The 26579-nt window shown below is 59.8% G+C and overlaps 2 protein-coding genes across 9 annotated transcripts; one reads left to right on the forward strand and one right to left on the reverse strand.

Moving 5' to 3' along the window:
• Window positions 1-19840: 19840 nt before the first annotated feature.
• Window positions 19841-22483, reverse strand: LOC122706907. Of its 8 annotated transcripts, XM_043922460.1 has the most exons (5): window positions 21827-22483; window positions 21578-21729; window positions 21060-21235; window positions 20843-20954; window positions 19841-20327 (listed from the first exon to the last, which is right to left on the reverse strand). In XM_043922460.1, the coding sequence occupies exons 1-5, from the start codon at window positions 21887-21889 to the stop codon at window positions 20324-20326; spliced, it is 507 nt and encodes a 168-aa protein (XP_043778395.1). In that variant the 5' UTR covers window positions 21890-22483; the 3' UTR covers window positions 19841-20323. The 8 variants fall into 8 exon arrangements, with proteins under 8 accessions (XP_043778395.1, XP_043778392.1, XP_043778397.1 ...); XM_043922457.1 differs by having other exon boundaries at window positions 20843-21188; window positions 21871-22483; XM_043922462.1 differs by lacking the exon at window positions 21060-21235 and having other exon boundaries at window positions 19841-20682.
• Window positions 22484-23036: 553 nt separating this feature from the next.
• Window positions 23037-25676, forward strand: DIO3 (iodothyronine deiodinase 3). Its single transcript, XM_043922463.1, has one exon. The coding sequence runs from the start codon at window positions 23714-23716 to the stop codon at window positions 24221-24223; it is 510 nt and encodes a 169-aa protein (XP_043778398.1). The 5' UTR covers window positions 23037-23713; the 3' UTR covers window positions 24224-25676.
• The last annotated feature ends 903 nt before the right edge of the window (window positions 25677-26579 follow it).

The raw sequence follows: 26579 nt of genomic DNA on the forward strand, positions 1-26579 counted from the left end.
GCAGAGGCCCAGAGAGGCCGAGGTCACCCGGTACCAGCGCTGGGCCTGCCTCCCAGGCTTCGGTTTCCCGGCGGCCCCCATCGTTGGGCCAGCGCAGCTGTCCCTTCAGAGACCGGAGCACAGAATAGCCAGGACAGCAAGGGGAGACCCCGGGGCTGCCGGAACCCCGGGAAGGCCCAGCTGGCCTGGGAAGCCTGCAGGAGGTCACCCTGGGGACTGGGAGCTGGGCAGGAAATACCCTGCTCTGAGCACCTTCTTCCTCCACCACCCCCCCCCCCACACACACACACACACTAGCTAGGGAATCTTGGCTGCCCACCCCCCACTGCGGCCTGTGCAGTTCTGGGGGACTCAGCCGGCCAGGGCCTGGGCAGCACCGGGAAAGGCTTGTGGTGGGACTCGTTGGCTCCCCTGCCCAGGTCACTGGAGCCCCAAGCAGGAGGAGTTCAGACCAGCAGCCTGGGCCCCCCTCTGGGAGCACTCACATTTCCAGGAAAATTGCAAAACATTTGAAAGACAAATGGTCAGTTCCTTGTAACCCTTCCCCATTTTCCTGAAAAGAGGTGTTGGGGGGAGGGAGTGTGCTGGTGGAGAGGGTACCATGAAGGGCTTCCTGGCTGCCAAACCTCCAAGCCCATCCCCAGGCAGGCTTGTAGGTAGCAGGGGAAGGCCAAAGGGGTGGGGGTGGGGGGCCGGGCAAGGGAGGAGGCAGTGGGGGTGCTGGGAGGTGCCGGCTGTGAAGCTCCGACACCTCTCCACAGCTGTTGCCCAAGTTTTCATACTCCCTTCTTGTCACCACTCCAAGCCATGACCCAGCACTGCCTAGCTTCAAAGGGGAGAAGCCGCGACAATGACTTCCCTGGTCCCGCAGGGCAGGGAGCAGCGTCCAAGGATGGCCCCCATCCAGGGGTGCACCTCGTGTGTGAGCCCCTCCCCTGGAGTGCAGGCTGGGCCCCCTCATTCTCAGAACTGATGAAATGTCATTCCCACAACTGGGTACTGAAAGGCTGGCCTTCCATCTTGTGGGACTCTGCTGCTCAGGCCCTGGATAAAGCAAGCTGCCATGTTGGAGGGACTCATGTGGCCAGAAACCAAGGGCAGCCTCCAGCCACAGGCTCACAAGGGATTCTGCCAGCAGCCACTGAGGGAGCTTGGAAGCTGATCCTCCCCCAGCTGGGCCTCAAGATCACCAGGGCCCAGGCAACACCTAGATTACAGCTTGGGAGGGACCCAGCCAAGTGATGCCCAGAGTGAGGGCATAAGTCTTAGGCACTGAGTTTGGGGATACCTTGTTACACGGTGATGGGTGACTGATACAGGTGGCATCAGATAGTTCAGTTCAGTCGCTCAGTCGTGTCCGACTCTGCGACCCCCTGAATCACAGCACCACCAGGCCTCCCTGTCCATCACCAACTCCCGGAGCTTACTCAAACTCATGCCCATTGAGTCGGTGATGCCATCCAGCCGTCTCATCCTCTGTCGCCCCCTTCTCCTCCTGCCCCCAATCCCTCCCAGCATCAGGGTCTTTTCCAGTGAGTCAACTCTTCGCATGAGGTGGCCAAAGTATTGGAGTTTCAGCTTCAGCATCAGTCCTTCCAGTGAACACCTAGGACTGATCTCCTTTAGGATGGACTGGTTGGATCTCCTTGCAGTCCAAGGGACTCTCAAGAGTCTTCTCCAAAACCACAGTTCAAAAGCATCAATTTTTCGGCACTCAGCTTTCTTCACAGTCCAACTCTCACATCCATACATGACCACTGGAAAAACCATAGCCTTGACCAGACGGACCTTTATTGGCAAAGTAATGTCTCTGATTTTTAATATGCTATCTAGGTTGGTCATAACTTTCCTTCCAAGGAGTAAGCGTCTTTTAATTTCATGGCTGCAGGCACCATCCGCAGTGATTTTGGAGCCCCAAAAAACTGAAGTCTGACACTCTTTCCACTGTCTCCCCATCTATTTCCCATAAGGTGATGGGACCAGATGCCATGATCTTAGTTTTCTGAATGTTGAGCTTTAAGCCAACTTTTTCACTCTCCTCTTTCACTTTCATCAAAAGGCTTTTTAGTTCCTCTTCACTCTCTGCCATAAGGGTGGTGTCAGAGATAAGACACAGGCAAATGCAGTGATCTGAGGCTGTGACCTTGAAATCACCAAGCAGTGTCCCGGTCTGTAAACTGGCAATGTCCACCTCCTCACAGGGTGCCAGGAAGGATAGATAATGCGATGCAGCTCAGGCACCCAGCCCAGCACCAGCCTCAGAATGGAGAGGTGTGCTGTGCTCACCTACTCCTCCAGGAAGTCCTCCAGGAAGCCCTTCACAATCCCCCAGCTGGATCTTGCCTTCCTTCCCTCGGGCACCCCCAATGAAGTGGCTGTGTCTCCATCCAGAGTGCTTTGCTTTCCGCTGAGCTTCCAGTCTTTTGAATCCAGGTCTGATGCTCCAATGCCCCCAAGCCCACCCAAGAGCTGTCATAGCTTTTCCCAGTCCAGCAAGAATGAGGCCTGAGGGTCCCACTGCAGGTGTTCAACCAAAGCTTGCTCAGAAGAAAACAGAAAGACCCACCGGACGTCCCTGTCTGTGAGACAGGACCTGGGATGGTGACCAGGAAAAGGCTGGGCAGGTGAGACAGGATCCCTCTGCTCATTATTCCTTATCCCTGAGCCCCTAATCCGGGCTAGGTGGGGGTGCAGGGCCCTAGGGCACTGAGGATGAAAACAGAAGGAGCTTTGGGGACCCTAACCAGGCCAGCTGCAAACACTAGGTGCCACCGAAGGGCTCAACAGAGCCTTAGAACGTACCACTGACTGGCCAGAGCAGGCTTCAGGCTAGAGAACAGTGGGACTGGATTCACTTCCCAACAAATCACTCTGCCCCTGAAGTGCTCAGCCAGGAGGCAATGATGCAGGTGCTTGGAGGGCGGGAAGTTGGTCTGGGCCACTGGTCAGCCGGACCACTGACTCTGGAATACTTAGTCACATGACATCCCCTCACAGAGCCTCCTCATCATCCCCAGCCAGGTGGTTCAGGATTTCTCAAAGGAAGGCAACAAGTGATTCGAAAGGTTATCTAGGGAGAAAAAAATCTGTGAATAGTAACTTATGCTCATATATATTAAGAAAACAAAAAGTGAAAGTGTTGCTCACTCGGTTGTGACGCTTTGTGACCCCACAGATTATAGCATGCCAGACTCCTCTGTCCATGGAATTCTCCAGGGATGAATACTGGAGTGGGTAGCCATTCCCTTCTCCAGGGGATCTTCTCAACCCAGGGATCTAACCCAGGTCTCCTGCATTGCAGGCAGATTCTTTACCCTCTGAGCCATTAGGGAAGCCCCACTAAACCATTGTATATTTCAATAGTTATCTGTGTTTGTAAGTGTTAAGAAAAAGTGTATAGCATATTGGATCCAGAGTTTCAGATTCTGTTTCTTAGGTCATAAACATTGAAGTTTAAAAAGCAAGTTGATTTAAATAAAAACATTAAGCAATGATCAAACTAATGATACAAGGATATGACATAAATCGTGTGAGATTCTGATGACTCACATTTCTTTATTTTTTTAAGGTTTTTTTTTTTTTTTAATGTGGACCATTTTTTTAGGTCTTTATTGAATTTGTTACAATATAGTTTCTGTTTTATGCTTTGGTTTTTTGGCCAAGAGACATATGGAATCTTCGTTCCCCGACCAGGGATCAAACTTATACCCCTGCACTCAAAGGTGAAGTCTCAGCCACTCACTGGACCTCCAGAAAGTCCCTGATTCACATTTCTTGAGCAAGGAATAAGCTTCTCCTGTACCTAAGCCACTGTTATCTTGGACTTTGTCAGAGCAGCCAACCCTATGAACACAGTCATACAAGCAGCCTTGTAGCTAAGGAAAGATGTTCAAGGTGGAGAAAGCGGCAGCTGCAAAGGTCCTGGGGCAAGAACAAGATTGGTTCCTATCTCAGGGCTTCAGGGGCTTTGCGGTTCAGTTCAGTCGCTCAGGCGTGTCCGACTCTTTGCGACCCCATGGACTGCAGCAGGCCAGGCTTCCCTGTCCGTCACCAACTCCCGGAGCTTGCTCAAACTCATGTCCACCCAGTTGATGATGCCATCCAACCATCTCATCAGGTGCTTTGCACCTGCCAAAGGAAAAAAAAAAATGCTGTCCTGAGGTGCAGTGTGAGTGGAACATCTCAAAGCAGAGCAGTCAGGCTGAGTGGCCGGGGTGGAGAATCTGGGTCGCACCAGCCTAGCCAGCCCCCTCCTGTGATGGCCTATGGAAGCAGTTATTCATTCTGGGAAAGCAACTGTGTCTCAGAGACAGGAGACCCCCCTCCCAGGGGCAAAGACCATGATATCTGTGTGTCCCAGCACCCAGTCCCCATCTAGCCAAAAAAAAAAAAAAAATGTGGTCTCAATGGAGGTCGCTAAATAAACAAAAGGGGGGCCCAGGGACCTGTGGCCTGTGCATCTGAACACCCAGTGGGCAGAGGGGCAGTCACTTTCAGAGGGCACGGAGGAGCCAGGAGCAAGAGTCCAGGGTGGCACTGGGCGCCCCACCCTTAGAGGTTGGAGTCAGGACTGGGCGGCTGAGGGCAGCGAGGGCCGGCACCGGCGGAGGGAGGGGGGAAGCAGAGTGGGGAGGGGCCCCAGGGTGGGGCTGGGCAGAGGTGCTGCTGTTCCATGTCCCGTGGAAAGAGCCATTACCCCGCCCACCCCCGCAGTGACTAGGGCCCCTGGGAGATTTCACCGTCTGTCTGACCTCAGCAGCCAGGGCTTCTGGGGCCACAGGCTGGTTCAGCTCAGGGCAAACTCCACAGCTGGGAATAAGCAGCAGGCTTCCTCTCAGCTGGTGAGCTGGGCCCCAGCCCTCCTCGGAGGGGGGGCCCACCGCCCCACCCAGGCCTGGCCTGCCTGCTTCCTACTCTGGACGCTAAGAGAATCACCATTCCTGTCAGCAGGATGCCACCCGTGAATTCAAGCCAGGCTCCTGAGTGGGGCCCCAGAGCTCCCCCGGTGTGCTGGCTGTTTCTGAACCCACTCCACGGACTGGGGCCGGGGGCTGGGGGGGGGGGTGGTTTCGGGGTTATTCAAGCTCATCACGTTTACTGTGCACTTCGCTGATAGTTCAGGTGGTAAAGAATCCGCCTGCAATGCAGGAGACCCTGGTTCGATTCCTGGGTTGGGAAGATCCACTAGAGAAGGGATAGGCTACCCACTCCAGTAGTCTTGGGCTTCCCTAGTAGCTCAGCTGGTAAAGAATCTGCCTTCAATGCAGGAGACCTGGGTTTGATCCCTGGGTTGGGAAGATCTGCTGGAGAAGGGATAGGCTACCCACTCCAGTGTTCTTGGTTTTCCCTTGTGGCTCAGCTGGTAAAGAATCCACCTGCAAGGTGGGAGACCTGGGTTCCATCCTTGGGTTGGGAAGAGCCCCTGGGGAAGGGAAAGGCTACCCACTCTAGTATTCTGGCCTGAAGAATTCCATGGACTATATAGTCCACGGGGTTGCAAAGAGCTGGACACGCCTGAGCAACTTTGATTTCTTCACTTCACTTCTTATTTCTCTTATTATTTCATCAGGTCCACCTCAGATCCCCAGGCATTAGATCTCAGGGGTTGCAGACCCCTGCTTTAAACCACACCACGGTGAAGGTGGGAGGGTTGATGGGCGCAGAGGACTGAGCCCCAGATGGTCCTTGAAGGAGCAGTGCTGGTTTTCCTGGAGGAGAATGGGTGCTGCTGGGGGCTGGGCCGTCAGCTCTGAAGGTGCCTGCAGTGTCCCCTCTCCATGGAGGGCCGTTTGCCCCAGCTCGCCCTGGTCCCGTGGGCCCCACAGCTGCAGCAGCCTCCCAGAGGGATGTTTCTCAAGGTCACATCTGATCACCACTTGCTTCTGTTTGACACTTTCAGTGGCTCCCGGTCACCATCCAGAAAAGGCTAGACCCAGTAGTCAGCAGAATCATGGCCCCAAAAGATGGTCTTATCCAAATGCTGGGAATCTGAGAAGAAGTTCTTCTCTCTGGCAGAGGGGGCTTCACAGAAGTGATTGAGTTAGGGATCTTGAGATGGGGGCGGAGGGTGATCCTGGACTGTCTGGGTGGGCCTAGTGTCATCACCAAGGTCCTTTACCTTTTAAAAAGCTTTTAATCTTATATTGGAGTATAGCCAATTAACAATGTTGTGATAGTTTCAGATGGACAGCAAAGGGACTCAGCCACACATGTATACATGTATCCATTCTCCTCCGAACTCTCCTCCCATCCAGTCTGCAATATGACATTGACCAGAGTTCCATGAGCTATATACGGTGCGTGCCTAGTTGCTCAGTTGTGTCTGACCCTTTGCAACTCCTTGGACTGTAGCCCACCAGGCTCTACTGTCCATGGGATCTTTCAGGCAGGAATCCTGGAGTGGTTTGCCATTTCCTCCTCCAGGGGATCTTCCCGACCCAGGGATGGAACTGGAGTCTCCTGCATTGCAGGCAGATTCTTAATCCGCTGAGCCATCAGGGAAGCCCAATAGATCTATTTTATTTCGTTTTTAATGTTTATTTATTTACTTGGCTGTGTTGGGTCTTAGTTGCGTCATGATGGATCTTCCCTTGCGGCACATGGACTCTCTCACGGCTTCAGTAGCTGTGGCTTGAGGGCTTATGTGCCCAGAGGCATGTGGAATGTTGGTTCCTCAACTAGGGATCAAACACATGTTCCCTGGGTTGCAAAGCTGGTTCTTAACCACTGGACCACCAGGGAAGTCCCTGTTTACCCATTTTTAAATGGTCGAGGTTCTCTGAGTGAAGAAGTGAGGACAGGAGGGTCAGAGCCAGAGTGAGGGCAGGTTGAAAAGCGGCCTCCAGAAGCTGGGAAGAGCAAGGAAATGGACCCTGCCCGTCCTGCAGCCTCCAGCAGGAACCGTCCCCACCAGCCCCTTTTGCGCTTCTGCCCTCCAGTCCTATAAGGTGATATATGAGACTCAGACCATAAAGAAGTCTAGGCACCAAAGAGGTGGTGGTTTCGAACTGTGGTGCTGGAGAAGACTCTTGAGAGTCCCTTGGACACCAAACCAAGCAGACCAAACCAGTCCAGCCTAAAGGAAATCAACTCTGAATATTCATTGGAAGGACTGATGCTGAAGCTGAAGCTCCGATACTTTGGCCACCTGATATGAAGAGCTGGCTCACTGCAAAAGGCCCCGATGCTGGGAAAGATTGAGGGCAGGAGGAGAAGGGGGCGACAGAGGATGAAATGGTTCGATGGCATCATCGACTCAATGGACATGAGTTTGCACAAACTCCTAGAGATAGTGAAGGACAGGGAAACCTGGTATGCTGCAGTCCATAGGGTTGCAAAGAGTCAGATGACTTAGCAACTGAGCAACAACAATAATAACTCCATTCCATTTGTAGTGATTTGCTATTACAGCAGTGATAGGAAGCTCATACAACCCCAACCCCTCTCCCTGGTCCCCAGGCCTGCCTGGCCATCTTCCATCCGGGAGACAGTTGCTCCCCTCCCCTACTACCCTGAGCGCCCAGCCCCTTCGGCCTTCAACCACACTGTTCCTTCTGCCTGATACAACTCTCCTTGGCCAGAGGTTGGCCAGCAGCTCCCACACAGCACTCACCCCAGGGTCCTATCTTCGCTACAGCCTTCTCGATCCTCAGGGCTCTACCTTGAACAGGTGAATGTGTTGGAAGCTAATGGGATCCATGGCCTCTAGCTCTTGGATGGGTTAGCTTGGGGTTTCTAAAGGGCCTGAGCCTCAGGAATCAAAGGACAGTCCCTAGAGGGTCCCACCAGCAGGTGGCTTGGCAGTGGTCATCCTCTGGTCTTGAGTTCCCCTACTCAAAACTCAAATTCTGGCTTCATGGGCTTCCCAGGTAGCGCTAATAATAAAGGGCCCACCTACCAATGCAGGAGACGTAAGAGACACAGATCCTTGGGTTGGGAAGATCCCCCGGAGGAGGGCATGGCAACCCACTCCAGTGTCCTTGCCTGGAGAATCCCACGGACAGAGGAGCCTGGTGGGCTATGGTCCACTGGGTCACAAAGAGTCAGACATCACTGGCGCAACTTGGCACACACACATATGCCCATTCAGGTTCAAAATGGCCTGGGACACTAAACTGCTGACCCTGACCTGAGGCCACAGAAAGGGCAGGAGTTTTAGAATGAAGACCCAGCAGATGTCCCTGCCCCCTCCTGGCCCACCTCCCAGGGCTCAGTCACCCCCTGGCACCCACGTGGCCCCCTAACCCAGCCAGGAGCCCCTCAAGAGCAGGTGGCTGAATGCTCATTCCCTGCTCAGGGGACCCCTCCTCAGCCAGCCCACCTGCACCTTCCAAAGCAGGGCTGTCGGGGAAGCATCCAGATGCGGGTACTGGCGGGGGCACATGGGGACACACCTCCTGCAGCTGCAGGAGAAGACGACCCCTGGGTGGACAGAGGAGCCTGAAGGCTGCATTCCCCGAAGGTCCCCACCCCGGACCCACAAGCAGCCTTGGAACCAGCCCGCAGCCTGCATCTCCCTTCACCCCTGTAAGAAGGGAGGCTCTGACACCATGAAAATGGCCACTCAGAAATAAAATTGTGTCCGACTCCTTGCCACTTTATAGACTGCCGCCCGCTGGGCTCCTCTGCCCACGGGATTCTCCAGGCGAGAATACTGGAGTGGGTTGCCTTGCCCTCTTCCAGGGGATCTTCTCGACCCCGGGCTCGAACCCGCATCTCTTCTGTCCACCTGCATTGTCAAGTGGGTTCTTTGTCCCTAGTGCCGGCAAACAGCAAAGAGAAGGAGAACAAGAAGTGTGGGGAGGACGTGAGGACACAGGAGCCCCCCCCGCCCCTCCATGTACCACTGGTGTGAGTGCCAAGTGGGGCAGCCGAGGTGGAGAACAGGGTGGAACTTCCTCGAAAAATAATCCCGAAACTGCCATTTGACACAGCAGTTGCACCCGAAGAAACTGAAATACCAAGGAGACATTTCAATGCATCTGTGTTCCTAGCAGCAGCATCCACAGCAGCCCAAAGGTGGAGGCTGCCCGGGGCCTGCCGACGGCTGAACAAGCGATGTGTGCTAGAATGCGGCATGATGATAGTCGGTCTGAGGAAGGGAGGAGCCTCGGACACGGGTCACGAGGATATGACACTGATGAATCTCGAGGACATTACGCCGAGTGAAATAAAGCAGTCACCAAAAGACAAAGACTCTCAGGCTTCCCCTCCGCGAGGTTCATAGAGGTAGAAAGTACCGGGGGGTTGCCAGGGGCTGGGGGAGGGGGCGCACGTGTCTCACAGGGACAGTTTCGGTTTTACAAGATGGACGCGTCGTGGGGACGGATGGTGGCCCAACCCTGCGGATGCACTCACGGCCGCAGAACTGCACACTTGGAAATGGTCAGGGGGGTGGATCTTATGTGCTTTTTACCACAATTAAACTGGTTTAAAAGGGGGGTGGTGGCTTGGACCTGCACCATCTCCTCTCCAACTGTTGTTTTGAAATCCTCTGTATCTTCTTGCCGCTGAAAGGGAAACCCTGTTCCCAGACCACGAGCGAACAGGGCTGCCCAGGTGGACGTGGGGTGGGGCCCCAGACCCCCCTGGCAGCACCCCCCGACCCTCAGCACCTCCAGTGGGCAGCATGAAGCCCCCCGCTTGGCGCCTTTCCAGTCCCTTCCAGGCTGCTGAGGCCTGGAGTCCAAGGTCCTAGAGATGGAGAAGGGGCTGAGGGAAGCCTCCTCCTCACTTTGCTGGTCAGCATTTCAAAGACCCTTTGGTCATACCTGGAGGTTGCCCAGGGGGCGGGTGTGGCCCGAAGGGCACCACACTGCCAGCGAGGGGTGGGCAGAAGCCTCCACAGAGCCTTCTCCTCCAAAGGGTCAAGTCAGGACGGCTCCCTGTGGGGGCAGCCTTGGGGGCCTGTAACTCCACAATATTAAAAGCAGCTTCTGGAAAAGATTCTCCCCTTTCTCCTCTGCAGCCCTTTCCAGAGATTTCGAGATCATTAATTTAAGTGCAAGAGAAGTCCTGGTGGAAAATATTCATTGTTATAAGCTGGATGTTTCATGTGGGCTCATTAAATCCACCAGCCCTCCCAGGAAAATGCCAGGGGGCGGGGGTGCGGGTGGGGTGCGGGTGGAGTGCAGGGGAGAGAAGGGTGGTCCTTTTGAAGAGGAAGCGGGGAGGGCAGGGGGCGGGGCAGGCGAGAGCAGGGGTGACCACTCAGCTCTCACTGAAGCCGGTTGGTGCAGCCCAGGAGAGGAACCAACACAGCTGAGCACCTTTGAAACCGGGTCCTTTCCGTGAGTCACCTCATCTCAGCCACCAGTCACGGAAGAGGCATCTGAGCCGCTGGGCTGCTATGCATACTTGTCCAAGGAACCACAATTACAACAGGACACAGCCAGCATGCAAAGCTGTGGACCCACCCCTCTGGGACCGCAGAGCGCCACGTGCTCCGAAAACGAGCCTCCAAGCTGAGGACCACTGACCTCCGGCTGGTAATCACTTAGTCATCTTGCAAACAGTTGATGGGCTTCCCTATCTGGGTCTCTACTTGCTCGGATACATTTTGGCTGTAATATATACATATTTGCTGTAATAAATGTCAAAAAATCCACTGGATTAAACCAGATAGAGGGCTTCCCAGGCGGCACTAGTGGTAAAGAACCCACCTGCCAATGCAGGAGACATAAGAGACACGGGTTCGATCTCCATGTCGGGAAGATCCTCTAGGGGAGGCCTTGGCAACCCACTCCACTATTCTTGCCTGGAGAATCCCACTGACAGAGGAGCCTGGCAGGCTACAGTCCATAGGGTTGCAGAGAGTCAGACACAACCGGAGCGACTTAGCATGCACAGAAGCAAAACCAGATAGAAGGTTGTTTTTCTTTCTTCCCCCTCTTGTGTAACAGTCTGAGCTTCAGCATTCTAGAGTCGTGTTGTGGTAACCCAGGTCCTTTCTGCCCTGTTGCTCTCTGAGCCTCAACACTCAAGCTTCCATCATGTTCAGTCAAGATGGCTGCTCTGGCTCCTGCCATCACTTCTGTCATCCAGCAGTGGGAACAGAAAGAAGGGGAAGCCACCTCTCTTCCTAGTGGGGGCAAGTCCCAGAGGTTTCACAGATCTTGATTTCTTATGTGTCATTGGTTAAATAGATGCCTGTAGCTACAAGGGAGGCTGAGAACTTGAAAGGACAGCCATGTACCTAGTTCAAATTTGAGGGTTTTTTTAACTTTTGGAAGAGTGGAGAGTGGGTATTGGGGAACAACTAACAGTCTCTGCCTAGAGCACCGTCTCCCCTCCCTCCAGGGTCACAGTGAAGCAAAGGTCACGAGTAAACAGCAGTGCGGGCTGCAGAGGAGGAGAGACATGATATGAGGATGAATCGGAGGGGTCAGTGTCTGGACCAAGGCTTGAGGGACCACTGGAAGACCATCTGGGAGGAGTTCCAGGAGGAGAGGTGGTCGCAGATAGCGGATGGAGCACCTGTGCAGAAACTGGGCTTTGTTGTGAAGAGCAAAAAATTGAAGCTGGAGCCAGAGGTCCACACTCAGATGAAGAGTCAGACGCAGAGGTGCGCCATCTCCCCAAGCCTTGGCTGGCACCTCGAGCAAAGGCTGGCGGTCTCCACCACTGCTCACGGGCCTGGCACAGCGCGTGGAGTCGTGGCTGTGATGCTTCAGCGGTGGGATCACTGGGTCAGTGTCGGGCAGGGGCAGGCGCTGGACCAGAAGAGGGAAAGAGAGATCCCACCTGGAGGCCCCCCAGGGCCAGGCCGAGTGGTTTGGACGTTACTTGGAAGCTATGGATGTTTGCGAGTGGGACAGCACCCTGAGCAGAGAGTGGATTTTTAAACCCAGCTCTGGAGGATGGAGAGGAGGAGTGAGATCGGAGGAGTCAAACAAAGCCTAACAGAAGGCAGCAACACACGGTCCCCGGAGAGAGACAGCGTGGCACAGGCCTGCCGAAGTCAGGATATCCTTCAGGCATTTGGGAAGACTTCCTGGAGGAGGCAGCCCCGCAATTGTGCCAGCCAAAGCAAGGGAAGGCGGGAGGGGAGGGGACCTGCCCTGGAGGGGACAGTGAGGGAAGGGCAGATAAGCCAAAGCTTGGCAGTGCCCCCAGAGGCCCCCAGCCACTCAGAGCAGCCTGGTCGTTCACCCGTGTCCCAGCTGACCCTCCCCAGAACCAGCGAGGTAGAGATCTTATTCCCATTTACCAGAAGGGGAAGCTGGAGCCCAGAGAGAGCAGACCACTTCCCCGAGGTCACACAGCAGTCATGCCCGGAGCCCTCGGCACCCTGGAACCATCCCGGGTCCAATAAGGTGACCTTCAGAAACGCTGTGACGCTGTCTTCCTGGACTCAGGAAGGCTTTCCATCCTGCTTTACCTGCATCCTAGCCTCAAAGCGTCCCTCGTGAGGCAGGGAGAGGGGCCCACTGATCAGGAAGACAAACTGAGGCGAGAGGGCAAGTTGCCTGCCCAGGGCCGCTGCCCGGGATCGCCGGCCGGCAGGGTCTGCAGCCAGCTCTCTCCAGCTCCTCGTCCTGTTCCCACGATCCTGGCCTGGCCAGGGCCTTCCTCCCCTCCCCCCAGCACCCCCACTGTTTTCCTGGCTCGCTCTCTCTCCGGGAAGGGAGCGTGCTCTGAGTCTGTTTCCCTGGGAGAAATCCATTTTCAGAATCTGGAGGTGTTGAAATGTGTTCTTTTTTCCTCTCCAGAGAGCCCTTCTTGAGGACAGAGGTACCCCGAGAATCCCTCTGGGGCCACCACCAAGCCGGGATGGGCAGTCCATTCGGAGGGCCTAACCCCAGCCGGGGTGGTGTGGGGTGCCCTGCACGGGGTCTGGGGAGGTGACCTATCCATCCCGGAACAGTGGGTGGCGGGGCTGCTCCAGACACGCCCACACCTGCACCCTGACTCCTGGAGATGCTCAGCTGCTACCCCTCAGCTGGGGCTGCAGCCCTTCTGGTCCCAGGAGCAGGGCAGTTCCTGAGCCAACCTGCCCAGCTTGGGGCGGGAGCATCACCTGGGGCGGGTAGGTCTTACCGTCATCATCTGCCAGTGGGGCCTGTGGAGGTCACGGAAGTTCTTGCTCTAAAGGGCTGTGAGCATCCTCTGACCCACGGAGCCAGCCCCTGGGGTCGTGGGCACGGGGGGTCGCTGGCTGAGCGAAGGGAGGAGGGGAAGGGGAGTCAGGAGTGGAGGCGATAGGAGGGGAGGCTGGAGGTGATAGGAGGAGCGGGGAAGTGGGGGGGAGTGTGGCCCTCTGCCCCGGCACACTGACTACACCTGCCCGAGGCTTGCCATATAGCCGCTTCCAACATCTGCTCTAGAACGAGGATCTGGCCTCGCCTTCCCCACCCTTGTCTCCGCAGGCAGCTCTGACCACACCTTCCTGTGGCTGACCCACCCCCTCCCCAGGGCTCCCAGGCCCTCCCCGGAGGCTCCTTCTGTCTGGTGGAGGCCTTGCCTGTCAACCACCCACTCCGGCAGTAGGCCTGGGGTCTTGGGGAGAAGTTCCTTGAGCTCCAAGGACGCACATCCCTGATCGTGGACTCGTGGGCCGCCCAGACTGAAGCCCGGAAGGGTCCTGGCCAGACCAGGCTGTCCACGGCCTAGCCCTGGGGCCCACAGCACCTGGGAGATCTCAGCCTCAGTTCTGAGCCTTCAGGACAGGAAGCAGCCTTGGCCAGGGACACCTAGGGACTTCAGGGAGAGGATATTCAAGGACCCACTCCTCCAGGAGAGTCTCCCTGCAGGGCGGTCACGTGATGACTCTGCGTGTCCCCATCCAGTCCCACAGCCAGACCCACCATAGCCCTTACATCCCCAAGCAAATCACCCTGAAACTCCAGCAGAGCCGTTTCACTGCAGGTCCCAGAGGGCAGGAGGGAGCTAGGTCCCTCTGGGTTGGGCTCACTTCCTCTGTTATCAGCCTCTGCATCTTGGCCCGCTGGCCACAGGGTAAGGACCAGGTTTCCCCGGGCTTGTGGAGACTTCTGCCAGCCCTGGGCCAACCTCCAAACCGACCTGGAATTCCAGCTCCCACCCACAGACCGGAGGCCCTCCAAGGCAGGGCTGGTGTGTGCTCCTCAGAACAGCTGAGCGCTGCAGGTGCTGAATGAATGAACGGACGGACGAATGAATGGACGGACGAACGAATGGACACAGCACACTGCAGACCCTTGGCAGGACTCCCCCCTCCCCACCTCCTCCTCACCACGGCTGAGCACAGAGGTTCCTACCCCGGGACTAGCACGTGAAAACACACTTCACTTCAGGCCTGGCACACAGTAGGGCCTTGATGAAAGTTCCCCAGCATCCACGCATCCCTGTCCTGTCTACCGGCGGAGCAGCAGAGGCAGTGGATACGCTGCTCCTCAGAAATAGAGCAGACTTGGCACAGTCCTCCTGGGGAACTGGACCCTCGGCGTGTTGAACTGCTTCGCAGTAACAGGCTTCCGTCCTGGATGAAGCCCCCCGCCCTACCGGGAGCCACCCCCAGGCAGGGAAGGGAGGCGAGGTATGGGCCCTAATTTCAGAGGGACCCCAGCCTCACCTCCACCCTCCCTGGTACTTTGCCTCTTTCGAGAAGCTTCTGCATACCCCTTGGTGGGGGTGATGGGTACAAGCGTGTGTATTGATGACCCCCTTCCATGATGCTGACAACTGCACCATTTGCCTATCATCTGGCCTGCTGGGCAGGTCCTTGGGCAGAAGGGAGGGTGGGGATGGGCCTCTGAAGGGATGGGGTCCCTCTGAAGCAGGGGTCATACCTTGTCCCCCTTCCCTGCCCAGCAGGCCAGCTGACAGGCAAATGGTGCTGCTGTCAGAGTCACAGAGGCAAATATCAGAGGCAGAGGCTAGGCCTGCCTCCCAGGCTCCCTGCCTCTCTCTCGCCCCCACTATCTCTCTCCCTGAGACCCCCTGCCCCCAGCCCTAGGGAGAAGCTCCTTTACAAAGCACGGAGCTCATCCCCATCATAGAGGTGAGAACAGAAGGCCCACGGGAGCAGGGATGGACCCCAAGTCATTCAGCAAGGTCAGTGTCCAAGCAGGATACGGGGATACCCGGAGGACTCGCCGAGTTGATCAGTGAGCCCTTGGGGCCATTCAGACCACAGCACACAGGTCCTCTGAGAAGGGTGCTGGCCAGCCCTCCAGCCCCATGCAGCTGCCGCAGGGGAGGGGCAGGGCATGGACCTGAGACCCTACAGAAATGCATCTTCCCTCGAGATCACGCTTCAGAGTTTCAGGCTGGGTCTGGTCCCACTTGGATCAGGCTAAACCTTGGGCCAGGCACCAGGAGGGCAGGGCTGAGGGTACAACCAGCTGCAGTCCAGGGCTCCATCCCGGTGGGAGATAGTCCGTCACACTCCCGGTGCCCCAAGCTTCCCCAGGAGCTCAGCAGGCCCGCCCCCTAGGTGGGTGCCCTCTCTGAGCTGATGGGATGGGAGCAGACACAGGATGAGCAGGGGCTAAAACGAGTCACACATCAAGACTGCTTCCTTTCTGTGTCTCTGCCACCCCCGAGGGACCCGGCCAGGCGAGCCCACCAGAGCACAAGGGGTCCATGGAGCAGAGCATCCCAGACAGCTGAGATCCCCTGGGTCAGCTGACACCAGTGGACACCCGGGCACGCCAGGGAGCCCGCCAAGATCAGCAAGGCACCCTGAGCTGCCCACAGCACGTGAGACACCCTGCTAGCTGCTGCGTGCTTGTTTGTTACCAGGCAGCGTAAGGCTGACAGAGCCTAACTCGCCAGGAGTGCCCTCTGCTCTGAGATGCGCTAGCAGAGCCCCCCCTCAAGTAACCGAGGCTCAGAGAGGCCAAGGGGCTTATTCCAGGTGACCCCGGGAGTGGGCTTAAGTCCAGAAGCTCTGCGGGGTCCCAGCCCACCACGTGCTGGCCGGGCACACCGCTGAGTCAGTCCCCGTGTGCCCGCAGGGCGTCCCTGGTCAGGGCAGGAGACACGGGGGAGCGGAGCTTTCTGTATTTGGGGGATATAAGGAGAAAGGGCCGCTGTGCCAAGCCTCAAAGGAGAGGACTAGCTTCTGCAGTTGGAGAAGGAGGAGGCAGAGCGGGTCTCCTGGGTGGGCGATCAGCAGGAGCAAGGCGGGACCCTCTCTGGCCACTCCGGCTGCATGGGCATCTCCACCACCCCACGGAGACCTGTGACCCCACGGTGCCCGTGAATTTCACCCCCTCGGAGCTGAGCTGCCGCCAACCCCCTCCATCAGACACCAGCCGAGGAAACGCAGCCGCATTCGGACAGCCGCCACTTGTCCGGCTCCCGTGCGCCAGGCACGCCACATTCACACCTCCCGGGCTCTCCATCAACCCCCAAGCAGAGGGTACCAGCACCTCGGCTCACAGATGAGCTCAGAGAGGGTCAGGAGTGTGCGCCCAGCGCCACACAGCCTCCAGGAAGTGGAGCCAGGATTTGAATCAAGCGTCTGAGATCCCAGAGACTCCAAAGGTCAAGCGACCCGTTGGATGGAAAGGCTTGGTCCTTACGGAGACAGCCTCGGCTATGCCACCACCCGAGGGCCCTGGAGACGCTGTCCTCCGAGAAGTGTTTTCACTGGCCAGGGGCCAGCAGCCCAGCACCCAGCCCTCTCCATGAGGTGTTAGCTGGCTTGAGACTGTGGCTTATCAGCAACCATCTTTCCCTGACAGTGTGACATTCCAAAAGCAAAGCTTTATTATACCCACAATGCCAAGGCCCGCCCCTCTGCCGCCCCCCATCGAAGCCTAGTGCTGGAATCTTCTCCTGAGACCTACAGACACCTCCAACTCAGCGTGTCCCCAAAGAACGATGCAGACTCCTCTTCCCCAGAGCTCCCATCCCTCTGAGAGGCCAGGTCACCCGCAAGCCCTTCTCCCAGCCTCCCCACACCCCATTCTCCCCCAGTGCCACCCTATTAACCACTGAGCATCTCTCATTAAACAGTGAGGGGGAGTTCTGGAATCAGACATTAGTTCTGTGTCTTTAGGCAAATCATTTCTCTGAGCCTCAGTTTTCTCATCTATAAAATGGGGGTAATAAAAGTTCCATATAATCAAAGCTATAGTTTTTCCAGTGGTCATGTACAGATGTGAGAGTTGGACCATAAAGAAGGCAGAGTGCCGAAGAATTGATGCTTTTGAATTGTAGTGTTGGAGAAGACTCATGAGAGTCCCTTGGACAGGGAGATCAAACCAGTTCATCCTCAAGGAAATAAATGCTGAATATCCATTGGAAGATCTGGCACTGAAGCTGAAGCTCCAATACTTTGGCCATCTGACGTGAAGAACTGACTCATTGGAAAAGACCCTGATGTTGGGAAAGATTGAGGGCAGGAGGAGAAGGGGACGACAGAGGATGAGATGGTTGGATGGCATCACCGACTCAATGGACATGGGTTTGAGCAAACTCCAGGAGATGGTGAAGGACAGGGAAGCCTGGCGTGCTGCAGGCCATGGGGTTGCCAAGAGTTGGACACAACTGAGCCACTGAACAACAATAATGGTGGGGTTGAATGATCTGCCCATTTCACAGATGACAAGGTGGAGGCACAGAGAATTCAAGTGACTTGCCCAAGATCAGACAGCTTGGCCGTAGTAGAGTGACACAGAGAGAGGCTGCTGGGACACAGAGTTGCACAGACCCTCCTTTCCTGAGCCTTCCTGTCTCCCACCAGCTCCAAAAGGTCTCACTGAAGACTAGGGACCTTTCCCATGAGCACGCCTACTCTTCCCAGGGGCCTGGCCAGGTGCGAGGGCTCCAGAAGGGTGGCCACCGAGCCTGATTCACTGGGAGCCCACTGGGAGCCTAGTGTGGACAAGGGTTTGGGGGTGGGGGTAAGGGGTCAGTACAGTTCAGGAGGGCACCCTCATCAGACAGCAGAGCTGAGACCCTCGCCACTTTATTGGCCATCTCTCAGCCTCAGCAACGCCAGGCGAGGGTCCCTCTCTGCTCTGAGCTCCTATGCACTGGCAACCCTGAGTGTAGTGGCATTTAATCTGTACACAGCCCTGGGTATCTGCACTGTGGTGACCCCAGGTTCAGAGACAGAGGCTGACTGGCCTCAGAGATGGTTCTGCCGGGATGTTGACTACTGCAGCAGGCACACCCACAGCTGCACATCTCGGGCAGCTGGACAGTCATTTTGTCTTCTGGACATTGGGAATCACAGCCATCAGGTCTAACTACCAGGATATTCAAGGCGAAATGGGTCCGTGGCCCAGGTGGAGGCTGCTGGCGTGGCCCTGGGTCCCCAGTGGGGAGTAGGTCCTTCCTCACAGTTCCACTTTTTCTTCTCCCCGCTGGTGTCCCTGCTATTCCACGGCTTCCTGCAAGAGGTCTGAAGTGCACTTCAGAACAAGGCTGGGTATAAATAGATACACCCACACGTGCCCTCGTGTAGAGTGGGCAATGCCCAGCATAAATAACAGGGCAAATACAACGCGGTCACGGCATCACGCACTCCTCTCAGTCGAGGAATGAGAGTCGTAGAAGCAAAGCGATTTAGGCTGCCAGCCCGCTGGCTGATTGCACCCTGCCTTCTTCCAGAGACAGTAAGAGATGGAAAGGCCGGACTGACCCAAAGATGGCTCTCCAGCCCGGGGGAGGGCTCAGAGCAGAGTCTGCCTTTCACATGAATGACCGGGCATCCCGACATCCCTGCAGCCCCAGGCAGGCCGCACCCATGGGCAGCCTCCCGTGTGGGCCTCGGGCAAGGAGTCACCCAGCCTCCGCAGGGGCCTGGTCTGGTACCAGGAGGTGTGCAGAATGCTAAGTGGTGTCTGCGCTCAGGGAAGGAGCAAGTCAGAGCCAGGCTGGGTCTGAGAGGTAGGACTGAGCCCACATACGAGGCCCCAGAGCTGGGGCCGGAAAGGGGCAGGCGACAGACGGGCTGGGAGCAGGTTCCACTGAGCAGGGGGGTCTCAACAGCCCCAGAGCATATTGAGACCCCAGCTGCAGAGCAGCATCCAGGGGAGCACCTATAGGCCCTCCTTGAATCTTCTGGGATCGTGGAGGCGTAGCACAGGGAAGGCGGTAGAAAGCAGCCACCCAATCCCCGTGCAATTCACAATGCGGCTGGGAGGAGGGAGGGACACGCCCAGGTCACCCACTAGGTAGCCAGGGCCTCACCTCCGGGCCTTCCCCTCTCTTTGGCCAGGAGCCCCAGACCTCCCCCAGCTCAGGAACACTGCCAACAGCAGCTCCATCCAGGCCCCGGGGCCCCAACAAGCTCTCCTGGCCCGTCTCCCAGGCTGCCAACCACCCCAGAGCCCCGCCGGCAGCTCCCAGGAAGGTGGCCGGCCGGAGCATGTCCTGTGAAGACGGACAGAGACGAGCATGTCCTGTGAAGACGGACAGAGACCTGCTGGGTCAAAGACACCTCTAAGACCCCTAAGCCCAGAAACTGGAAACAGCTGAGCCTGCAGCCACCACCCACCAGCGGTACATCCACCCTGTTGAGCCGAACCAAGCCGAGAGAGTCGGAAGAGGTCGAGTCAGAAAGAAGAAAATGGTCCTTGAAGCAAAAGAAAAGGGTGAGCACAACCCTCCCCACCCACCACCCCCGTGGGAGGACTCCCAGGAAGGGAAGGCAGGCAGGTCAGCAGCCAGGGGGAACGGGTGGATTCACCAGACGCTCTACCCGAAGGGGACCTCCCAGGGACTGTGTGTGTGTCCGCCCCTGTCCCCCCCCATCCCGGGTCCTCCTCGAAGACCTCACTCTGCCCAGCCACGGACACGCCCTACCTCGCTCAGGGCTGCCCGCCAGCGTGCAGAAGGGCAGGATGAAATATTTGGAAGTTAGACGTTTCCAATGAGTCCACACTGCACTCAGGTAGCTGGTTTCACAAAGGTTTATTGGATTCCTCGGGGGCACGGGGGTTGGGGGCAGGCTCCTCACTGCGGAGGATCCCGGCTGGGCCGGCCTGGGAGAGGCAGGGTCTGGACAGCAGCCGGCCCTCGGCCAGGAGGAGGCAGACGGTGGGGGTGGAGCAGGCCGAGGAGAAGGCCTGGGGGGTCCCAGGGGAGGGAGGAGGCAGAGGGAATGGCATTCACAGCAGCTCAGAGGCAGGACAACCTCTGGGATTCCCCCAGGGCCTCACGAGGCCCGGGGAGGGGGCTGGGGAGATGGAGGGCTGGGGCCTCTGGTCACCGGGAGGCTGGGCACGCGCACGGCCTGAACACACCTGCCGCTCTTCGACATGCTTGGCCAGGCGTTCGGGCTGCCTCTGCTCCCCCCCTGAAGCCCCGGGGGGCCCTCCTGCAGGGGGGGCCTGACCACTTCACAGGGAGTCTCAGCATCCGTCTCTGGCAGCTGGCAGCTGCGTTACCTGGAGGGAGACACAGGCCGTCCCCGTCCCCTGGGGAGGGGGATGTCCTCCCAGCCCTGCCCTGGGGGCCCAGCCTCCTGCCCCTGCCCCTCCCCCCATCCACGTTGCTCCTGGACACCCAGGGGACCCAGGCCACCTTGTCCTTCCCTTTCTTTCCCCGGCCCGCCCCCTTCTGGAGCTGCCGCAGGGCAGGCAGGAAAGAGCCGGTCGGCGGCCAGCCCACTGGCGTGGGCACAGCTCAGGCTTCAACGCTGGTCCCCCAGGGCCTACGGCCGGAATCTTCCAGGTCCCAGGTAAGACTTGGCCTCGGACAGGGCAAGTCAGGACAGGACGCGGGCAGCTGGGAGGAAGCGACCTGGGGGGGCGGGGAAGGGGGCAGGGGCTGCTTGGGAGAGAAAAGGGTTTAGGAGAGGGATGAGAGAGGGAGGGAGGATCCAGCAGAGGCACAGAGCGCCAGAGAGTCGCCGCACAGGGCTGCGTCCCAAAGGCCACTTGGAGCTCAGGCCTGTCCTCACCTGCACAAGGCGCTGTGGGAGCCGGATGGTCCGATGTCCCGGAATCCCGAGAGGCGGGGTGGAGCCGGCCGGCCCAAGGACAGAAGCAGATCCGCCAGAACAGCTGACATTCCTGAGAACAAGCGCTGCTCACCTGAGCCTCCCTGGGGCTGGAGGGCCCTGTGGGTCGGTGGTCTCCCTGGGTGGCCCGCAGAGGCTCCAGAGGGACCAGACTTACCTGTGCTCCAGGCCACTCCCCTCCCCACACACCGCCGCGGCTGCCACCACTTCCCAGGAGGCGCCCAAGGCCCTCCCAGCCAGGCGGCGTCCCTGTGGCCTGGGGCGCTGGCACTGGCTTTCTGATTTTCTGAGAGTAAATGTGGGAAGGGAGTAGGGGGGGCTGCCCCACGGGTCCTGTGTACAGTGGGGACAGGGCACAGGTCTGAGACTGGCACCTCCCAGAAATTCAGGAATCAGGGCTGGAGACTCTCTCCAACAAAAGCTGGGACTCCCGTGACCCCTGCCCAGGAGGGGGCAAACTCAGGGCCCCGAAACGCCCTTCAGAGACTAGCCAAGCAGAAGGCTTCTCTTCTCTTCTTCCCCCAGCCACCACCCCGATCCCCCTGGCTGCCGCAAAAAATAAGTCAAGGAACCACCGATTTGCCAGCTCAGAGATGCTCTGCGAGGGGTGGAGGAGCAGGCAAGGGGGATGCCCCCAACTCAGGTTTTGGGGTCAGGGAGAATCCCCTAACTCACCTGAACACCCCTACCCACGGTGCTGATGGGCAGTGCCTGGGGGCGCTGAGAAGAGCGGGGACCGTGATGAAGCGGCCTTTCCTCTGGGTGGGAAGTTCCCGGGCTCTGCAGCACCCCACGCCGCCGCCCCAGGCCGCAGGCACATCGCCTGGCTGGGAGAAAGAAAAAAGGGTCTACCTTCAGGCCTCTGGCCTGCTTTCCACTCGGGGTCTTGACCTGCCGGAGCCGCGGTCCCAGGTGGGAGTTTACAGGGCAGAGGGTCCCTCCAGGGTCGCGAAAACGGAGGAGGCGACCTCTGCCCGAGACGCGCATCTCTCTCGGCGCCCGCTGGGGCCCGCTGGGTCCTGGGTGGGGGCTCGGTGCCCTAGGTTGACTGCCCGAGACTTGTTCCCTCGCCGCCGCCGCCGCCGCCGCCGCCGCCGCCGAGAGCGGTGCCCTCGCCGGATCCGGATCAGCGAGCTTCCACCTCTGCCCGGGATGCGAGCGCTGTGTCCGTCCCGGGAAGAAGTTAGGCGGCCGGTCCCCGGGCGGGTAGCGAGCGCACGGGACGCCGGCGGTGGCGGCGCCGTATTCCGGCTCAGCCACCGCCGCCCCAGACGAGTCCCCGCGACCGCGAGAGCGTCCCGGGAGGGCTGGACTCCTCCAGCATCCAGATCGCTCTCGAACCGGTTTAGGCCTCGCCCCGGGGGTCAAGAAGGCCCGAGACTAGGCGACCTGGCTCCCGGCTTCGGGGACCCCCCAGGTCAAGGTACTCCGCGCCCCGCAGCCCCAAGTCGCCGGCCCCGCGCCGCGCGCAGCGAGTCATCAGAAGATCTCGGACACGGCGGCAGAGCCTACCAGGGCCCCCACGGAGTTGGGGAGTTACCCCGCACCCCTAAAAGCCTCCACACACATTCCCCCGTTGAGAGTACGCACTTCCCAGCGTCCCAGCGCCTCGGCGATGAGTCGAGCCGCAGCGCTCTGGGTCGGCGAAGGTGGCTCAGCGCGGGCGCTCCAGTCCCGACGTTCCCGGGGCAGAGAGCGACGTCCGGGGACGCACGGGACGGGTGCGCCCAGCGGCCGGGGCTGCGCCGGCCGAGGCGAGCGGCGAAAGGGGAGCGCTCCGGCGTTCAGGCAACAGCTACCCCTAGTGGGAGAGCCGCCCGGGGCCGCTGCCGCCCCGCGCCCGCCGCCCCGCGCCCGCCGCGCCCAGCGCCCGGAGCGCTCCCGGCTCGGCTGGGGCGCAAGGACGGCGCTGCCTTCCCCGGGCCTCCGCGTCTCTGGCGCCGGTCGCCAACCCGCCCGCTAGCCCTGCCCTCCGCACCTCCCCGCCGGGATCCGGAGGCCGCTGACCCGAGAGCTGGGGCGCGATGGGACGGGGCGGGCGCGGCCCGCACGGCGCGCGCCGGCCTCGGGCGACGGCGGGGGGCGCCGAGCGCGGTGTGCGTGGCGGGGCGGTGCGGGGGGCGGCCGTGTGAGAGGCGCGAGTGTGAGCGCGCGCGGGAGGCGGGCGGGCTCCGGGAGGCGAGCGGCGCCCGCGGGCGAACGCGGCAAGCGGCGGGGGCCCAAAGTTGCCTCCTTGCGGGCCAGCGTCCCCAGCGGGGCGAGAGCCGGGGCCAGCGAAGCGGCGGCCGCCGACCCAGGCTCCGGCGGCACCTGGGCAGCGGCCCCGCACGAGCAGCAGCGGCGGGGGCGGCGTTGGCGGCGGCGCGCGGGAAGCGAACCGGAGCTCCGGCGCGGCGCGGCTGTCCGCCGAGGATCTCCGCTCAGGTGCGCGGTGAGGGGCGCGCGCGGGCCGGGGCCGGGACGCCGGGATCGGGGCCAGCTTGGTGCCTGCGCTAGCCGGAGGGTCTCCGCCGCGGACTCCCGGGTCCCTGGTCCAGCTATCTGACCCGCGCCGCCGCCGAGGTCCTGATCGCCCGTCCGGGCAAGCGGGCTTCGGGGCCCAACCCCGCCCCTCCGGCCCCCGGGCCGGGCCGCCCCGCCTTCCAGCCGCTGGTGCCCGCCCACGGCCGGCGATTTCTAAGGCCCTGGCCGCGCCGCGGGGTGATCCCTTCGGGCTCAAGTTGCAAGGGGGCGGGCCCCGGCCGGAGGTGGAGTCTCCCGCCAATTGATGCCTCGGCTATAAATTGAGCTCTCCGCACAGCCGAAGCCCAGATGCCTCGCCAGGCCGCCCCGCGGTGGGTGGTGGGGGAAGGTAGGGGGTCCCAGGGGGCCCTCGGGGGCGCCGCCACCATGCTGCGCTCCCTGCTGCTTCACTCCCTGAGGCTCTGCGCCCAGACGGCCTCGTGCCTCGCGCTCTTCCCGCGCTTCCTGGGCACGGCCTTCATGCTCTGGCTGCTAGACTTCCTGTGTATCCGCAAGCACTTACTGGGCCGTCGGCGCCGGGGTCAGCCGGAAACCGAAGTGGAGCTCAACAGCGACGGCGAGGAGGTGCCCCCCGACGACCCGCCTGTCTGCGTGTCCGACGACAACCGCCTATGCACCTTGGCGTCGCTGAGGGCCGTCTGGCACGGCCAGAAGTTGGATTTCTTCAAGCAGGCGCATGAAGGCGGGCCGGCGCCCAACTCGGAGGTGGTCCTGCCCGACGGCTTCCAGAACCAGCACATCCTCGACTACGCCCGAGGAAACCGCCCGCTGGTGCTCAACTTCGGCAGCTGCACCTGACCACCGTTCATGGCGCGTATGAGCGCCTTCCAGCGCCTGGTCACCAAGTATCAGCGCGATGTCGACTTCCTCATCATCTACATCGAGGAAGCGCACCCTTCCGACGGCTGGGTCACCACAGACTCTCCCTACAGCATCCCGCAGCACCGAAGCCTGGAGGACCGGGTCAGCGCTGCGCGCGTACTGCAGCAAGGGGCTCCGGAATGCGCCCTCGTGCTCGACACGATGACCAACTCCAGCAGCTCGGCCTACGGCGCCTACTTCGAGCGCCTCTACATCATCCAGAGTGGCACCGTTATGTACCAGGGCGGCCGCGGGCCCGACGGCTACCAGGTCTCCGAGCTGCGCTCCTGGCTGGAGCGCTATGATGAGCAGCTGCACGGCCCTCGACCCCGGCGAGTGTAAACCACCAGTGGACACGTGACTGAACTTGGCGGGCCATGCCTTCGAGCCTTCGAAGCCCACGTGCAAACAACCCTCAGACACAGTCAGGCTTGGCGTGGGCCCAGTGACACAGCTGAGCTGAGCCATGCATCGCCGTCTGAGTCTGCCCTCTCAGCCAAGCCACCTGAAGACTCTCTTGAACCTCCCCAGACTGCTTTCGACTGTCCCTCGCCTGTACTTGCTTGGCTTGCTCTAAATCCCATTCTGAGGGTGGAGGCAGCGCCGCCCTTGCCCGTGTGCCCCTGGACTTGTGCTCGCAGAGGCCCCCTGCCACGGCTCTCACACGCCCTCCCCAGAAGAGAAGAGCCAGCGTGCCTTGAACCAGGCGCGCTGGCCCGGCGCAAAGAGACTTAAGCTGCGCCCGCGCGCCCTGGGCGCAGCTGGGTTCCAGCAGCGCGAGCCGCTCGCCTTAGTTGCCTGGCACCCACACCTGTCGCGCGCGCGCGCAGGCGCGCGCGGGGAAGGGATGCCCTGCTGCTTTTGTGTCTATGTCTTGTTCCTGCCTTGGGAGAGGATGCTTAGGGTGGGGAAGGGTGGGCAGGGTTATTTCCCCTCCTTATTTTGGGTGCTCGCGAGCCCCACTGCTGATGACGAGCTGTCTCTAACTGGCCTCGACCACGAGCTGGTTCTGATTTGCAGGAGGCACGCAGTAGCACCTAAAACAAGAGGGGAAAGTGCTCTGGGTTTCCATAAGGAAACCACATCAGCGGGTGGGAGAGGGAGGTTGGGGGGCTGCTTAGGGACAAAGGAAGACCGCTTAGGAGGCGGGGTTCACGGCGCCCCGGGCAGAGGGAAGGGGCCGGGGCTCCTGCGACCCGGGGTTCGAGTGGTGGAGTCCGGAGAAGAGAGATGAAGGGAGAGCCAGGGAGCCCCGAAAGAGGGGTCTCCCAAGCAGAGCTGCCGACTGCGGGGCCGGAAGTGGGGGGGGGTGCCTGATGTGAAGGCTATTTAGTGAGTGTTTTGCTGGAAACGTTCCCTGTATATAAACTTCTTTTACACTACAATAATAAAGGCTTGAAGTAAATTGCTTTCGGGTTGCCTTTGGTCCCTTTATTTTTTTCTTCCCTCTGAATAGCGGCAAGAATTAGACACAAATCTCTCCCTCGCGTCCCCATAGTGACCCTGGGGGGAAGGGTGGAGAGAAAGAGCCTCCGCCAGCGGGGGTGCGGGAGGGGATGGAAGAAGGAAAAAGGGGGTCTGTGCCGATGCCCGGGGTGCGCACAGGCCCGGGGTGGAGGACGCGAGGTGGTGAGAAGAGCGGAGATGTGGAGCCTGGCAGGGTCCCCAGGGAGGCGGGAGAGGCGGCGGGGCCCTCACTTGCTGGCGCGCGCGCGCGCACACACACACACACACGCAAGCTGTGACAGCTGACCCTGCAGCCGCCCATCTAACTTCTCCCGGCGACCGTCGGTGTGGAGGCGGGGGGGGCGGGGGGGGGGGACGGAGCGAGGCAGGGCCCGGGGGCTTTGGACCAGGTTGGGCTGGGCTCCCGCCCACCACGGGCGCTTCAGCACACCTGGCTCCTCCCTAAGCCACTTCCAGCACCTCCTTGCTTCCTCGCGCGCTCCTCAAACCCGCAAAGTCGTCTCCCCCACCCCTCCGATCCCCGCCGGTCTGCTGGGGGGTGTCCCCCCCGGGAGGCGCCACGGAAAAGCTCAAGGTGGGGGGGCGGGCAGGGCGACCGGGGAGGGAGAGGCGGCCTGCACCGCCATCACTCCAGCAGCAGCTCCTACCGCGGGGTGGGGGTGGCTGGAGGGCGCCCCCCCGCCCAGAACACCCCCTCCTCCGCTTTCCCAAGTTCGAGCCAAACCTCATCACCACCCCTCCAAGGCGTTCAGGGCTGGGAAGCGGAGAGCGAGGTGGCCGAACCGAGAGAGACGAGAGAGGGATGGCGGTGGCCGGCACCCGGGCT

The sequence above is a fragment of the Cervus elaphus genome, chromosome 13 (genome assembly GCF_910594005.1).
Source record: "Cervus elaphus chromosome 13, mCerEla1.1, whole genome shotgun sequence".
In the NCBI taxonomy this organism is placed as follows: Eukaryota; Metazoa; Chordata; class Mammalia; order Artiodactyla; family Cervidae; genus Cervus; species Cervus elaphus.

What these genes read in the sequence shown, in the direction of transcription:
- DIO3 (XM_043922463.1), top strand. Translation starts at nt 23,714, where the DNA reads ATGCCTCGCCAGGCCGCCCCGCGGTGGGTGGTGGGGGAAGGTAGGGGG.
- LOC122706907 (XM_043922455.1), bottom strand. Translation starts at nt 21,889, where the DNA reads ATGCGCGTCTCGGGCAGAGGTCGCCTCCTCCGTTTTCGCGACCCTGGA. An exon ending in CCGTGGGTAGGGGTGTTCAG is followed by an intron (nt 21,189 to 21,577) that starts GTGAGTTAGGGG and finishes ATTTACTCTCAG; the next exon opens with AAAATCAGAAAGCCAGTGCC. An exon ending in TCCCACAGCGCCTTGTGCAG is followed by an intron (nt 20,328 to 20,842) that starts GTGAGGACAGGC and finishes GTCTCCCTCCAG; the next exon opens with GTAACGCAGCTGCCAGCTGC.